The sequence below is a fragment of the Podarcis gaigeae genome, assembly GCF_964106915.1.
Source record: "Podarcis gaigeae genome assembly, chromosome: 11".
NCBI lineage: Eukaryota > Metazoa > Chordata > Lepidosauria > Squamata > Lacertidae > Podarcis > Podarcis gaigeae.
The window spans coordinates 37,173,097-37,190,284 of record NC_139687.1 but is presented as its reverse complement, the minus strand read 5'-3'; the positions used below and the strand labels follow the sequence as shown (position 1 = coordinate 37,190,284).

Here is a 17,188-nt window from a genome sequence, read left to right as displayed (position 1 = left end):
GTGCTGCCGGCATCCGCGGTCCCTGCGGTGACAGAGTGGCTCCAGGAGCTCCAGTCCCAACAACAGCTATTGATGGAGCAACTGCGCCAGGCCAAGGAGGCGTACAAGGCCCAGGCCGACCGCCACCGCCAGGTGGGGCCGGAACTCCATGTCGGTGACCTAGTATGGCTCTCCACTCGCCACCTCCACCCCTCTCGACCTTCGCGGAAGCTGGACGCCCGTTTCACCGGCCCGTTTCCTATCGTGGACCAGGTCTCGCCTGTGGCATTCCGTCTCCGGTTGCCCGCAACCCTGAAGGTTCACCCGGTATTCCACAGGTCCCTTCTGAGTCCGGTGGCCCCACCCGATGAGTTCCACCCGGACCGTCCCCGACCGCAGCCAGTTTTGGTTCAGGGGGAGCCTGAGTATGAGGTGGAACGCATTCTGGACTCCCGATACCGCAGGGGAAAGCTGCAGTATCTCATAGACTGGAAGGGATATGGACCGGAGGACCGTTCCTGGGAACCAGCAGCCAACGTCCACGCGCCTGCTTGCCTCCGAGATTTCCATGCGGCGTACCCCAGCAAGCCGGGTCCAGACCCTCGATTGAGGGGGGGGGCTTGGGAGGGGGGATGGTGTGATGGCCTGGGATTCCGATTCAGAGGACGAACCAGAGGAGTCCCCGCCTGCACAGGAGTCCCCGCCTCCAGGGCCGGCTGAACTGGGGCAAGGCCTAGATGCTGAAGAGCCTGCACCTGTGGCAGAGCACCAGGAGCTGGCCCCAGGTGAAACCTTTCTGGCCCCAGAGGGGCTTGAGGACTCAGTGGCTACAGGTGAGCCTCCTCCAGGGCCCAGTAACCCTTCGGCCTCTCCTGAACTGCAGAGGCTTAGGGCAGAGAGGCGAAGGGAACTGGTTGCTCCCAGGAGGAGTGCTCGCCTTAAGGTCAGAGGAGGCGGGGCTCCTGGGGGCCGGGACCGCCCCTGGCCTTAGAAGAGGATAAAAGCCCAGTCAGCCCGGCCCCAGGTTGCGGGAGCAACGTCGTTGTTGGCTTCGGACCTTCCTGTGCTCCTGTTCCCTGCCCAGCCTCCTGTTCCTGACCATCCGGTGCTCCTGTTCCCTGCCCGGCCTCCTGTTCCTGACCATCCGGTGCTCCTGTTCCCTGCTCGGCCTCCTGTTCCAGCGTTCCTGTTCCCCGCCCGGCTCTCCGCCTCGGACCTCGCCCCTCTTCGTGTGGACTCTGCTTACGCCCACGGTACCTTACCCCCGGGTCCAGCACAGTGTGTTTCATAGACCATAGAATTGTAGAGTTGGAAGGGACTCTGAATGTCATCTTGGCTAACCCTCTGCAATGAAGGAATCTCAACACACAGTCCTCCAACCAATCTGAAACCTGCTTAGCTTTGCAAATGTGCTAGCAGTTTTATTGCTGCCCCACTATTAAGGTTTGTATCTTTACCTTTACATTCTCTTTCGTCCTTCACTTCCGCCTAACTGCAAGCTTGCTTTATTTCCTTTTATGATCCCCTATTATATGTTTAGACCATTCTATACAATATGTGCCCAAGCTTCAGCTCATGACAATATATGAATTTGAGCTTGCAACATAATGCTAGTGATAATACAGTTGTACCTCAGCTCCTGAATACCTTGGGAGTCAAATGTTTTGGCTCCCGAACGATCGAAAACCAGAAGTGAGTGTTCTGGTTTTTGAACATTCTTTGAGAAGCTGAACATCTGACAGGGCTTCCGATTGGCTGCAGGAGCTTCCTACAGCCAATCAGAAGCTGTGATTTGGAAGTTGAACGGACTTCCGGAACGGATTCTGTTCAACTTCCAAGGTATGACTGCAATAGGATTTTTTAACTATTGGACAGAATGGTTTCCCATATGAGAAGGGTTGAGATGAGTAAGCTAAGATCTTGAATAGGTAGCAGTCTTCACTGGTGTGCAAATAAGAGATGTACTGTTGCTTTTATCAGGAAAGTATTACCGGTATGTTTTCTTTTCAATAGAATCTTAACCTTCACTCAGCATAGGATGCATTGCCAGTTTCCCATCTGTGGGAGCACACACAAGTCACAACAATGCACACTAAGTTGTTCACTTGTAACTGTGTCCAGTCCCAAATTGCACATTCCTTTCTTTAAGAGGCTTTTTGAAATGTCTCTGGGTGTAGTGTGCAGGTTGCTTAGGGTGTTGTGACTTAGCCAGATCTGTTCCATAGCTGTGACTGCAGAGCAGGCGGCAAGAAAAGGAGAGGTTGCTGATGAATAACCCTACTTGGTTGGTTGTAATACATTAGCAGTCACAGTGCATGCCATCTCCCAAAGACTTTCTTTTTTGCTCATGGTCAACGAAGGATGGCAGTCAAAAAATGTTGCCTATGGAAACCGAGCTCGTATGACAAGCATTGTGGAATAAATGATTGGGCATGAGTCTGCTTCCAAATTAAGTATTACGTTTACATGGTTTCAGTCTCCTCCACCAGGCCCCAAAATGTACCGTCCGCACCACAAATACACTGGAATACAGTATGCTTTAACTTTTGTGGTTGGGCTTTCACTAAATACCGTGTTATACCAAAGCTATGTACCCTTTGATCACTAGCCATACAGAGAGGGACTTTTCCAGCATGGTTCTCTCTATCATCATTTTAATCACAGACTAAAGAGTGAATGTATCTGGTTAGTTTTCCTGGACCTTTTTAAAAATGCATCTACTGCCTATTTATATCTCATCTCTTTGTGGTTCTGCCAATGACGCTGGTTACTGGAGCTTTTATTTAAGGAGTGAGGGAATGAGCATGAGGAATATAAATAATGGGCCTTCTATAAAACTGTGTTACCTATGCAGTTGTATAAAACTTAATTCACTGTTACATTTTTACTTCTCTGCAATTTAGCCTTTGAATCATCAAAGATTAGAACATAAACTCAGAAGACTTCTTAAAAAATAATAATATTGGAGATACTTGTTTATGCATGATGGCCTGGTCTGCATGTCATGCAAAACCAAACCATGGCTTAGCATGAATGCATGTGCACACAGGCTACTGAAGAGGAGTTCCTAGTCACTTCACTCTTCCTGGGTTGTTTTTCTGCCCCACTGCACTGAACTAAGCTTTAGCTTGGCATAGTATGTCATCTCAATCTAGGCTTCTGGTTTTATGGTTCTGCAAGAGCTAAATTATGAGCCTGGATTTATACAACATGTTAAACCAAACCATGGCTTAGCTCACTGTGGCACATCAACAAAATAACTGGAGATAAATGACGCTGCCATGATCTGTTTGCCATTTATGTTTGTTAATTTATGCTGTGTTTGTGATGTCCTATTATGTTCCATAATGCTATTACAGTCTTACCTTGGGTTACAGATGCTTCAGGTTGTGGTTTTTTGGGTTGCGGACGCTGCGGGTTGCGAACGTGCATCCTGCACAGATCACGTTCGCAACCCGAGTGTCCACTGTATTATATGTTGCTTGTAAACTGCTTTGGGATAAATAGAATCATAGAATTGTAGAGTTGGAGGGGACCCCAACTTCCTGCAATGCAGGACTCTCATCTAAAGCATCCATAACATATGTCCACCCAACCTCTGCTTTAAAAACTCCAAGGAAGGAGAGTTCACAACCTGCTAAGGGAGTCTGTTCCACTGTCAAACAGCTCTTACTGTCAGAAGGTTCTTTTGATGTTTGGTCACAGTCTCTTTTCTTGTAACTTGAATCCATTGGTTCAGGTCCTGCCCTCTGGAGCAGGAGAAAACCAGTTTGCTCCATCTTCCATGTGACAGCCCTTGGGATATTTGAAGGTGGCTATCATATCTCCTCTCGGTCTCTTCTTTCCCAGGCTAAACATTCCCAACTCTCTCAACCGCTCTTCCTAAGGCTTGGCTTCCAAACCCTTTATAATTTTGGTTGATTCATTTATAATAAAAAAAACCCCAAACTCCTCTCCTAGAACCTGCACACTCTCATGTTTACACTGTCATGCTTTTGACATATTATTAGCAATAGGCACGGCAATATATAATCATTAATATAGTAACTCTACACAGTAACTCTACACAGTAACTCTACACAGGAGCTTATGATGAACATTCATGAAGAAATTGAAATTTAGGGGGAAAAGACAGTTAAAATGGGTCAAAGACAGAGATCTATAAAAGTATGCTTGGTTGGTGGGAGAGGAGCCATTACAGATACGTTTTCCCTCTTCCTCATAATACTAAAATCTAGAGTCACCCAATGGAGATGAATGTTGAGTGATTCCAAACCAACCAAAAGAAATACTTTTTCACACTTCCTACAATAAATTGATGGAACTTGCTGCTACATGATCTGATGATGACTATGGACTTAGATGGATTTTGAATGAAATTAGATTTATGGAAACAGGTCTATCATTGGGATTTCTTCATGGCAAGTAGGAAATGTCTCTCTCCACTTTTTAAAAGGAATGCCCTGTGGCCTCTTGGAGGGCAGGGGACTTTCAGGAAGGAGGAAGGGAGTTTTTGAAGTATGTAGAAACCCCTAGCTATTTTGAGGTGGCCCCTTTTGCTTCCAAACAGACCAGCATTCAACCACCTGGGATCACTATTAGAGGGAATTATGGCTACATGAAAACTGCAGGTTTAGAGGCAGCATATCTCTGACGACAATGAATTGGAAAAGGAGCAGACTGGGAGGAGAAGATGTCAGAAGCAGAAGAGGTAACAGGAAGAGGCTGCGGCCAAGAACAGTTCAGACTCAGAGGCAGAGGCAGAAGCAGAAGCAGAAGCAGGGACTGGAGAGGAGTGGGGCCAGGAGACAGAGAGGCAGTCTTCCCCTCCTGCTGCAACCAGCTCCCCTCCCCCTTGAATCTCCTAGAACACGCAGATAACCGAAATGAGCAGAGCAGAGTGTGCAGATTCAGTTTGCAACTGCTTGGGAAAGACCCCGGAGAGGAGGATTCCTAATGGGCACTGTGGAGGTGGAGACCTTCAGTTGTCACAACTGCTTCATTGGGGGCAAGACTTCCTGGAGAGAGTTGCTGAGACCACTAGGACTGAGCCGTGGTTTGTTTCCTTAAATAAAGAGATAATTTCATTGGCCTCGGGTGGTTTATTGTTTTATTGCTGACCTATGCCTGACTCCAGCTCTGACACAGCTGAGCTCTTCTTAAGAAATTATGGGAGAGTCAAGGCAGGGTAACAAATGTACAGGCAACAACCAATTGATGCGTGACCTCATGCATCGTGGTGACCTGGAAGTGACCAGAAAAGGGGGTGGAGTTGGCTTAGACATGCTCTGCTGTCACGTGTGAGGACCTGGAAAACAGCCCTCACACAAATTGGGGGTTGCCTGTAGTTACCTTTACTTAGACTTTGGGGGTGAAAAGTTAGGCTGAAAGCATTAGGATTTTTAATTCAGTTGTTTAGATAAATAGGCTGAAACTCTGGTTTACCGTATTTTTCGCCCTATAGGACGCACTTTTTCCCCTCAAAAAATGAAGGGGAAATGTGTGTGCGTCCTATGGGGCGAATGCAGGCTTTCGCTGAAGCCTGGAGAGCGAGAGGGGTCCGTGCGCACAGACCCCTCTCACTCTCCAGGCTTCGCGGACCTCTCCGCAAGCGGGGGGAGCGCTCCCACTGCTTGCGGAGAGGTGCCTGCATGCGGAAGCCTGGGCGCGCTGAGCTCAGCGCGTCCAAGCTTCGCGCACCTCTCCGCAAGCGGGGGGAGCGCTCCCGCCGCTTGCGGAGAGGTGCCTGCATGCGGAAGCCTGGGCGCACTGAGCTCAGCGCGTCCAGGCTTCACGGACCTCTCCGCAAGCGGGGGGAGCGCTCCCGCCGCTTGCGGAGAGGTGCCTGCATGCGGAAGCCTGGGCGCGCTGAGCTCAGCGCGTCCAAGCTTCGCGGACCTCTCCGCAAGCGGGGGGAGCGCTCCCGCCGCTTGCGGAGAGGTGCCTGCATGCGGAAGCCTGGGCGCGCTGAGCTCAGCACGTCCAAGCTTCGCGCACCTCTCCGCAAGCGGGGGGAGCGCTCCCGCCGCTTGCGGAGAGGTGCCTGCATGCGGAAGCCTGGGTGCACTGAGCTCAGCGCGTCCAGGCTTCGCGGACCTCTCCGCAAGCGGGGGGAGCGCTCCCGCTGCTTGCGGAGAGGTGCGTGCATGCGGAAGCCTGCGCGCGCTGAGCTCAGCGTGTCCAGGCTTCGCGGACCTCTCCGCAAGCGGCGGGAGCCAGCCCTGGGCTCCCACGGCTTGCAGAGAGCTGCCTGTTTGGGGGCTGGGGTCAGGGGAAGCTCCGGCGGGCCTCCCCCGCCCCAGCCCCGCGCCTGGGGGGGAAATAATTTTTTTCCCTTTATTTCCCCCCCAAAAAACTAGGTGCGCCTTATGGGACGGTGCGTCCTATAGGGCGAAAAATACGGTATATGTATTTCTCTCTCTGCCTTATACTTCCACACAAAACAGATATTGTCTGTTCTGAAACCTTTTACATATAAATTATCGTTGCAATATATTGCCCGTGATGTTTGCTTTTATAAATTGAAAATCAAAAGTTTGGATCAATTTGGAACGAGTCATATGGAATGTACACACAAAATGATGAAAGATTTGAATTTTCCAGCCTAGATAATAAATACCATGTGCAGGACTTTACCTCAACGATTTTCTAATTCAGTGTGTGTCTGGCAGACTTTTCCTTTCATTCTTGTTCCATGTTGAAAGTAGAGCAAGAAAACTGTTAAAAGTGTAATTAAATTTACAGAGATCAAGGAAAAACATAAACCAGCACAGTTTAACCCCTGGAAGTTTAGAGTGGGCTGGACTGACTTTATTTTACACTTATAAACAGTGTGGGAAAGTGGCTGTTCTAAAAGAGCATATCAAATCTCATGGAAATGTTTCATCATCAGTGCTTCTTAAAAAGGAGCTTGCCTTCATAAATGACTTCACTCACCACCTAATAAAACACTGCACATATCATTAAAGGTGCGGATGAATTCCCTATTGTCAGACAGAAAGAGGAAACCTCAACTCACCCTGTGCGAGCCTCAGACAAACAACCCATTCTCTTTGTCAGTCCTCCAACCGCAGTATAGGATGATAATAACAATGACCTATGATGCACTGCTGTTGTATGGCTTACTGAGAGAATCTGTGTGGAGGTGTTTTGGGTGAGCTATAGCACTTTCAAGTGCACTTATATAACTTTCAAGCCTGACACAGCTTAGGACCAGAATACCTGAAGGACTATTTCCTCCTAGATGCTGCTGCCTGGACTCAAAAGTTATTAAGAGAGGCACTTTTATGCATTCTTCACCCTACACCTAAGGTATAGTAGGCAGGGACATGGGAGAGCGTTTTCTCCCACTCTCTGAAGCTTCATATCATGGGAGACCCATACTTCCTCCCTGTTTGATGGTATATAACATTTTTATTGGTCTTTGTCCCAGAAGCTGGATATTTGTTTTTCTGGTGATTTACAGTGGTACCTCGCGTTACATATGCTTCAGGTTACAGGCTCCACTAACCCAGAAATATTACCTTGGGTTAAGAACTTTGCTTCAGGATGAGAACAGAAATCGTGCTCCGGCAGCGCGGTGGCAGCAGGAGGCCCCATTAGCTAAAGTGGTGCTTCAGGTTAAGAACAGTTTCAGGTTAAGAACGGACCTCTGGAACGAATTATGTACTTAACCTGAGGCACCACTGTACTTCATTTTTATAGGTTGACTGATTTGTGGTGCTTTTTATCTGCATCTTTTATTGTAATAGTGTGTAGGCATTATTATTATTATTATTATTTTTACTCTTGTTTCATAAGACACTTTGAGTGGTTCACTTTGTGAACTGGAAAGAGAGGACAGAAACATTCCTAAAATAATAATAACATAATGATAAAACAATTGTAGTAATAAAAATTAAAAACAGTAGCAAACTCAATGTGCTCAAAGAATATGGAAAGAATATGGTTACTCAGCAGTGTATAAACTGTGGCTGGTGTGTGCCTTTTTCTAGCAGATTCTTAGGACTGTGGCTAGCCCAGGTTGCATCCATCTCATTAGGCTGGAGCCTTGGGAACACATGTTCATTATAATATTTACATTATTGGCAGGGCCAAATTAAAGGCTGCACTGTGTTCTCAGGCCTCACACGTCGCTGACAATCAGGCATGCTTTCTGTTCTGCTGGAATAAAGGCCAAGATGAGTCTGCCTACACAGACAAGGCTTTTCTGAATCCTCCTACTCCATCCTAAAGAGGGGGCCTTCTCTGCTGCTGTCATCTATCTACACGCCCTTCACTTATGCATGTACCCTACACAGACAGATTGCTTCCTATAAAGTAATTTTAATTTAGAACTGATATTTTTTTCATATTGGAAGCACTCAAAATTTTGCCTTCACACAATAACACTGTAAAAGACGAAACCAAAATCTAAACATGTAAATATATACAAATGGCCTTTAAATAATCAACACAGATGCAGTACTTTAAAATTACATGATTTCATGACAGATCTATCGTCTGTCAAGTCAAATGCTCAATCAGCCACCACTCTTGCCAGAAACGCCTTATGCTTTGGGGATACTTCTCACCTTTTTATGTTATATTTAAGCACCTAACATACATTCATATTTGTTTCACCTGTGCTTCATTTTTAAAAACCTGGCAGGTTTTTAAAACAGATTTGGGCATTGTGAGGGAAGTGTCTTGGTGGTATCCAGTTCTTTTTTCCGGGAAGGGGGAGGTGGTAGTACGCAGGGGTACGCATACTCCTAAAAGTACAAAGATTCATTGTACTTTTGTACATTTACTGTATTTATTTTTCCTGATCTGAACTATAAAATGGTGGTTTTCTTGAGTCAAAATGAGAGTACTCCTAAACATTTTTTTTTAAAGAAAAAAAGCACTGGTGGTATCTTTGGAAGCAGCATAGCTAGCCACCCGGGTGCCAAGGGTGATGTGTGCCCTTTTACCCAGGGGTGGCGCAAGCCAGGGCAGGGGGCACCGAGCAGAGCCTCCATGGAGTCCGCTCACCACCTCCCCCTCAGCTGTAGGGTGGTGGCAGGTGGATGCAAACCCCACCTAGCCAGTTTGGGGCAGCATGGAGCCTTCAGGCTCCCGAGCCACCATGCCACTCCCAGGAGAGATGTGTGGCTCGGGTGGTAAGTGCCGCCCCCCACAGTGTGGCGCCCAGTATGCCCCCAGCTACACCTACTATCTGCAAACTTACAGAACTGTTATTTTCACATGTTGACCATGGGGAAAGAAGGCTATATTTGTATGGAATGTTATTGTTACACTTCCTAGCTATCTCCACAGCTCTAACAAATGATTCCTCTCTCTTCACCATAAGTGTTTTATAATTATAAGTATTTCTTTAAAATGCATAATAAGTTTCATTGCACTCTGGCACTCGTTACGGTCCTCCATTGCACCAGTCATGCTGGCCACATGACCCAGAAAGCTGTCTGTGGACAAATGCCAGCTGCCTCAGCCTGAAAGCGAGATGAGCGCCACAACCCTTTGACTGGACTTAACCTTCCAGGGGTCCTTTACCTTTTTACCTATTCAGCACACAAACAATATAATTTCACAATGGATATAATACTCATGTCCTATTTGATCTTAGGTGAAGGTATCAGCAACAGAACTTCATCACAGAGTAATGATTTTTCCTGGGAAGATTCAATTTTCAATACCTCCATACATGCTGCAATTCGACATGGAAAATGGAAACTACTAACAGGCAATCCAGGTAACTTGTTATGGGATTCCTCCCTTTTGCATGTTCCAGATAATGGCACTTCCTGGTATCTGCTGTATTAAATTTGTGAATACTGGTTTTGGTAGCAATTGATGCTCCAGAGGTGTAAGAAAGAACTGACTAATAATGTTCATAAGAACTCCCTCCTCTTCAGCCTTAAAGTAAGGCTGGTTGGTTGGTTTGTTAAATGTTTATGGCCACCCATCAATAGACATTTCCCCCTGGGCAGCTTACAGAGGTGGGGAAGATGACCAGTTTAGGCTGTTCTGCCTGTAAAAGTAACTTATGTGTTTAAAGTGTGCTAAGATTCCCACATGCACTATCTGTTTTGACATAGTATGAAGCAATTGTATTCAGATTTGTCGCTTGAAGGAGCAAGAGGCATACCTGCTAGAAAGCTCACTCAATGGCAGGCATCCCAGCTTTCCAGTTGAGGCATCCAGCTGGCACTATAATTTCCTATATGTCAACCAGTGTTCTTGCAGATTAATCTCTTATCTTGTTTCTAGGATGGCACTGTTTGTCCGCTTGTGTGTGTCTTGTTGTTCAAAGTTCACCCACTGATCATTGAATGTTCGTTATAAAAAAATATGTAAAGGTGCAAAAGGTGCAATAAGAGAAAGGAGTTGAGGGCAGTGGTGTCAAAACCAAGAAAAGAACAACAAACCTCAGCCAAATAGCTCTACTGCAGACTGAGCTTCATACCGTTTATATTAGGAACTCTTCTTCCTACTAACATCTAATTCATCTTCTGGGTATTCTGTTGGTCAGCTGGCAAATCTCTATAGGAAAAAAACAAATTCCACGTCGCAAGTTCAATTCCACTTCTCTGAAATTGAACAAGTCAGATCTGTGAACAAGCTGGAAACAAATTAAGAGGCTAATGCTGTCCCAACTAACCTCTAATCTGCTCTGTTCCTGTTTATAGGTTGCTCCCACTGGTTTCCACCGCCATCTTTATTTGATGAGTCAGAGGCTCTGTCTTCAGACCCTCCAACAAAGAAACTTTGGCTCTATGATATTGTTAATGATCCCAAGGAACGAAGTGACTTGTCAGAAGAATATCCTGACATTGTGAGAAAGCTCCTTTTGCGTCTCCAGCACTATAACAATAACTCTGTTCCCGTGTTCTACCCAGAAAATGACCCTCATTGTGACCCAGGAACGAAGAAAGCCTGGGGGCCTTGGATGTAGGAAACTGCTCAGCAGCCCGAGAAAGGTATATCCAGGGTAGTCATAGAGCTGATTCCCACATTATATTTGTGTACATAAAAATGTGTGCATCCTTGTGTACACCACGGCAAAGTGTACAAAAATGTTCCATGGGAATCAGCCCATAGACTCAGGGACACAGACACTTCTGACTCGTTTATTTTACCTCTTCAGCTTTCACTTCAGTCCATTGGATCCAGTTCTTCTTACTCAAAAGCTGTTTGAAGGATCCAGTTTCACCATCGGTTGTGCTTGAAGTTCTATAGAATCATAAATCTGCCATTTGGATGTTGGTGGGTTTTTTGCCGTCCATGACATGTCTCTGAAGCAGAGGGTAAAATGATGCCGCCTTCCCAAAGTTCCTGGCCAGCTGGGAAACATTATTTCAGTTGGAAAGCTCTGAGTCATAGCGGGGGGGGGGGGGCAGGGCCTTCTAAATTCTTTCGCATCTGAAGTCAAAGGCTTGATTTCATACTTGCCGGGAGCCAGCTTTTATCGGAGGCTGACAGAGTTGTAAAGAAAAGGAGAAAGAAACCAATTGTAGAGTTCCTTTTCTCTCTCCCCACCTTTACCTCGCGAGTCACTCTAACAGGAGCATCCTAGAATGTCCATGAACAGAACCTCTTAGCAGCTACACACCAAGGTCCTAGCTATAGCCAAACACGTCAGCTCTACACCCAAAATGTCTTATTTCCACAATATGAATAATGTGATCAATATGAATACTGTGTCCACAGTGGTGGACAGGATGGTGGCTTGGAGATGTATACCTGACCTCCTAGCAGGTGAGTTGCTGCTGCTTACCAGGAGGGAGAAGGGCAAGATATTGTGGAGGGTGGCACAGTGCATATGACACTGGCAGGAGCACCGGATTGACTCTGCTGGCACCTTTGAGAGCCAGTGTGGTGTAGTGGTTAAGAGCGGTAGACGCGTAATCTGGTGAACCGGGTTCGCGTCTCCGCTCCTCCACATGCAGCTGCTGGGTGACCTTGGGCTAGTCACACTTCTCTGAAATCTCTCAGCCCCACTCACCTCACAGAGTGTTTGTTGTGGGGGAGAAAGGGAAAGGAGAATGTTAGAGACTCCTTCGGGTAGTGATAAAGCGGGATATCAAATCCAAACTCCTCCTCCTCCTCCTCCTCTTCTTCTTCTTCTTTGCACTGCACCAACCTTGCCACCACTGTGAACCTCCCAGTAAGCACCAGCGGCTCACCTGCCAGGAGGTGAGGTAGCTGCCTCCACCCTACCATTCCATCTGCTGCCGCCCTATTATACATATTTACTCAGAACTCCTTGGACTTTTTTCTCTTTTTTTTACTCAAAGTCCCCTCACCAAAGGCTCCTGATTAAACTTAGTAGTTATGGGATGAGAAGAAAGGTTCTCTTATGGCTCAGTAACCAAATAACAGAAAACTGGGAGCAATAATAAATGGACAATTCTCACAGTGGAAGTGGGATTCCTCAAAGATCTGGGATGATACCATTGTTTTTAATATGTCTGTAAATTATGTGGAGGTAGGTGTGAGCAGAGAGGCAGCCAAGTTTGCTGATGACACAGTTTTGTTGAGGGTAGTAAAACCAAAAAGGGACTGTGAAAAGTGGGTGAAAGTGGGTGAAAACGTAATAGCGGTTTATAGAATTCTGCACGAGGTGGAAAAAGTAGGGGAAAATGTTTTGGGAGTATCTTAATCTGTGTCACGTGTTCTTTTTAAATAAAGGGATGGTAAGATGCCATCACAGGATGGTGGTCAGAGTCTCAGTTGGTCATTTTATTAGAGGGCTCTAATAAGTTTGAGCAAGTTGAATTTACTAAGCAAGTTTCAAAACGTCTAAAAATATTGTAATTTCCTTTACACAATCTTCTTGCTTTCTGGGTCCCCCCCCCCTCTTTTGAAGATCTCATGCATTTTACATTCTGAAACTTTTCATTTGCGACCAGTGGGCCACAAATAAATTATATTTGTCTGACTGTTTGTTCCTGGGCCCAATTCACAGCGCTTGCTCTGACATTACCAGAGCAAGGTAAAGTGAGGGGGAGAATGGGATGAGGAGATTCCATGGCGGAGAAGCTACCACCTCGTAGGATCCACCACTCAACTCTAGCCAGGATGGAAAGTGCTGTGGTGGCCCTTTTCTATGTTATTCCCTCGCACCAAATGTATTGTTCAGAAAATGGGTGTAAAGGGGTGGGGTGGGGAGCTTGATGCCATTTTTGCTTCAACGTATACTGTTTAGGTTGACAAATTGTTCATCTTTACCAAGGACAATCCTCTATTGGACGAGCTGCATGTTCCAAGTCCAGTTTAAAGTTTAAAGATAAAAGAACCATAAAAAGCCCCCTTCAAGGCAAGGGCCTTGAAGTTGCTCATCAACAGTTTGCATTTGGACAGCAGGCTGCAGGTCACCCGCTCTGATAAATATATATATATATTTCTGTTAAAATTGTAGTAATTTTAAGGGTGCAAATTATATGCAAACTTGTGTCTTCTTTTATTTTATTTTGGCAATGTGTAAGCAGTCACCCTGGAAGAGCTAACCACTGGATTCATAAGAAACGAATTTGAAGAAGAGGTGTTTTGTTTTGGTAAGTGCCAAATTGATGATGCTAAACACAAAAACATACACAGGATTTCAGTTCTATTAAATTGTGTATCACATATCTAAACACAACCTATACTGTACATTAAGTAAAAGATTTATTGCATTAGGTTTTCCAAGCTATAAATAAATTGTGAGATCACATGGAGGTACTGGGCTTCATCTTCTCTCATCCTTCATCACTAAGGCTGCAATCCCATGCATGCTTACTCAGCAGGTAGGTTCCACTGGAATTTACTCCTGTGTGATCACAAATCTTGACCTATGTGTATTACAGATGCACCAGGTTTGCTAATTATATTGGTCACCCCATAGATGAATTTCTGCTTCAGGGCAGGAATTGTGTTTGGGAACATTGGAAGAGCTGATACTAAACCTCTTGCTTGTGTAATAATAATAATAATAATTTATTATTTATACCCCGCCCATCTGGCTGGGTTTCCCCAGCCACTCCGGGCAGCTTCCAACAAAATATTAAAATACATAAATACATTAGTCCAAACATTAAAAGCTTCCCTAAACAGGGCTGTCTTCAGATGTCTTCTAAAAGCCTGGTAGTTATTATTCTGTTTGACATCTGGTGGGAGGGCGTTCCACAGGGCGGGTGCCACTACCGAGAAGGCCCTCTGCCTGGTTCCCTGTAACTTGGCTTCTCACAGTGAGGGACCTGCCAGAAGGCCCTCAGCGCTGGACCTCAGTGTCTGGGTTGAGTGATGGGGTTTGAGACGCTCCTTCAGGTATACTGGACCGAGGCCGTTTAGGGCTTTAAAGGTCAGCACCAACACTTTGAATTGTGCTTGGAAACATACTAGGATCCAATGTAGGTCTTTTGAGACCAGTGTTATGTGGTCTCAGCAGTCTAGCTGCCACATTCTGGATTAGTTGTAGTTTTTGGGTCACCTTCAAAGGTAGACCCACATAGAGAGATAACCAGAGCATGCACCACTCTGGTGAAACAGTCCGCAGGCAGGTAGGGTCTCAGCCTGCATACCAGATGGAGCTGGTAGACAGTTGCCCTGGACACAGAATTGACCTGCACCTCCATGGACAGCTGTGAGTCCAAAATGACTCCCAGGCTGCGCACTTGGTCCTTCAGGGGCACAGTTACCTGCACAGGTACCCCATACAGGACCATGGAGTCCTCCACACCCACCTGCCTCCTGTCCCCCCAAAACAGTACTTCTGTCTTGTCAGGATTCAACCTCAATCTGTTAGCCCCATCCTTCCTCTAACTGCCTCCAGACACTCACACAGGCTGAACATCTGCTGCAATCATAAAAAAGATAACCTTCCCAGCTGCTAGTTACCCTTCGTTCTGTCTGGGCTCTGTGATAAAGAAAGCTGCTATGTTTTGTCTGAAGAGCTATAGTTAAAATAAGTACAGTCAAAGAGAAATTCTAGATTTAGATGTACAGAACATACTCTTCAGAAACCACAACAAGCTATACTAGCAAAGCCACAGCTTACTATGGACAAACCCTGGCATCCAAGGCAATGAAGAAAATATAGGTTTGACTGCATAGTTCCTTTCATTCTTAAAATATCTGAGGGCTCTTTATAAAGTTATGAGCTATACTACAGTCTGCTGCACAATACACTAAATCGACATGTTGGAGCTGGGCACATATTTCATCTTTGGCATACATTGTTTTATTTTATGTCTTCAGATTTAGCAAACAGCTCTGAGAATCAGCATAAGTACAAGGACTTTTTATCTTTTTTTAAAACAGATAATATTCTATGGAAAACTTAAAGCTCTGCCAATCAAACAGAACATATAAACAGAATGGGTTAGTACTAGATGACTATGATTCTGTTATTTATACAGCACTTCAGGGGGGTAGGAGGACTAAGAACGTCACATAGATCTTTTTTTAAAAAATATATATCAACATTTAGTAAAGAAAGCCTTCAGAATGTCAGCAGATTCCCTTTCTTCAGTGTTCAACGGGTGAGTGCTTATTTCTTGAAGGAGTTCAAAGCCCAGTTTATCAGCAGACATCATAGATTGGTAGGTTTCTTTACAAGACACACACCCCCTCTGGCCTGCCACCAAGGCCTATCTTACATAGCAGCAGTCAGTTATTTACTGTCCTTCCACTCTCCCCCTGTCTCTTGTGGTGAGAGGCTTCTAATCCAGTTATCCCTGTTCCACTTGCACACATTCCCCCATATCTTTTGTCCCAATTCTCCTCAAACAAACTCCCTTACTCTCACTCTCCTGTCTGCTTCCTCCACTCTTGACACACTGCTTGTGGTGTTCCAAAGCATCTGACATCCCTTGTCTTTCAGCCTACTTAGTGATGGGACACTGAGGGGCTACAAAAGTCTTCACCCTGGTGTTTTGCTTCTGGCCCAGTCTTTGCCTGTTCCAGCTGAGCCATAAAGAGAGCATCATGGCAGCCAGCCATGCTCGTCTCCTAACCCACCCACCCCATAATAAGATAGATGTGGGGTGCTGCAGCTCCTGGGCTCCCCTGCTGCCTTTCTGTCTTTTCCCACAATGGATTCCTTTGATTTGACATTGTTAAATCCTTGCCAACTAACAAGTATACAGTGGTACCTTGGTTTACAAACTCAATCCGTTCCGGAAGTCCGTTCTTAAACTGAAGCCGTTCTTAAACCGAGGCGCACTTTCCCTAATGAGGCCTCCCGCTTTTGCTGAGTTCGTAAATTGAATCGTTCGTAAACAGGGCTGTTCTTAAACCGAGGTACCACTGTAATCTTCTAGGTACAAAACTGCACACTTAATTTGGTATAATACACATAATTCATGCTATTCCTCAAGCTTGGTTTTTCAACTAAACTTTTAAATCCTGTGTACACTCACTTGTGAGTAAACCCTATGAAACTCGCTGGACTTACTTTTGTGTAAATATGCATAGGATTGCACTGCAAATATTTACAAGTTCACAATGTTCTAATTCCTCTTGCAATTATTTTACTTAGTTGTGATTTTTTCCCCCTTTGACAGGGTGGATATTTTGTGTGTAGGAATTGATTACTCAGTCTATATGGTTCCATTCCTTGTCACTCCTGCAGGTATAGGGCGGTATATAAATTCTAACAACAACTCTGTTTTCTCCCAATTTTGCAGTTTTTTACAAGCATAGAACCCCCCATAGATGTACCATTCCCTGTTGATCTGTTTGCTTTGTAACACAAAACCCCCAATAAAAACTAATTCTTAAAAAAATGCATAGAACCCCCACAATTAAGTTATATAAACATTTCCTTGAAGTTCGCATTTTGTACATAATATTTCCCTAAAATACACATTTCTCTATGCCTTTCAATACATTTCCCTTATGAAACACACACAAGGAAGTTTGCAATCCGTTCCATAGTTGACCTGCATATACTTCTTTCTTCTCTGGCAATCACTCGTAGCCGAGTAAGATTGTCTTCCATAAACACATGAGTCTGTAAGTCACTGTGGAGGCCAATCCACACGTCCTTCCACAGTGGGGAACATTGGTTTCCGGACGGGAGTTGATCACGGTGTGGATTTGCCAAGCGTGCCTTCCTCTTAGCACGTTTCTCCCTTGCATCCTGAGTTCAAGTGTTTTCAAAGCCCATGATACCTTTGGTAAAGGCTGTTCTCCAACTGGAGCGCTCGCAGGCCAGTGTTTCCCAGTTGTCAGTGTTTATACT

At 45.5% G+C, this 17,188-nt stretch overlaps 1 protein-coding gene across 1 annotated transcript in view; it reads left to right on the top strand.

Annotated features, from left to right (window-relative positions):
* ARSB (arylsulfatase B) overlaps positions 1-12,683 on the top strand; it is a 74,235-nt gene extending 61,552 nt beyond the window's left edge. Inside the window, exons 7-8 of the mRNA XM_083703596.1 lie at positions 9,590-9,715; positions 10,653-12,683. Coding sequence (XP_083559722.1) covers positions 9,590-9,715; positions 10,653-10,918 — 392 coding nt within the window. The 3' untranslated portion in view covers positions 10,919-12,683. The remainder of the gene's footprint in view (positions 1-9,589; positions 9,716-10,652) is intronic.
* The last annotated feature ends 4,505 nt before the right edge of the window (positions 12,684-17,188 follow it).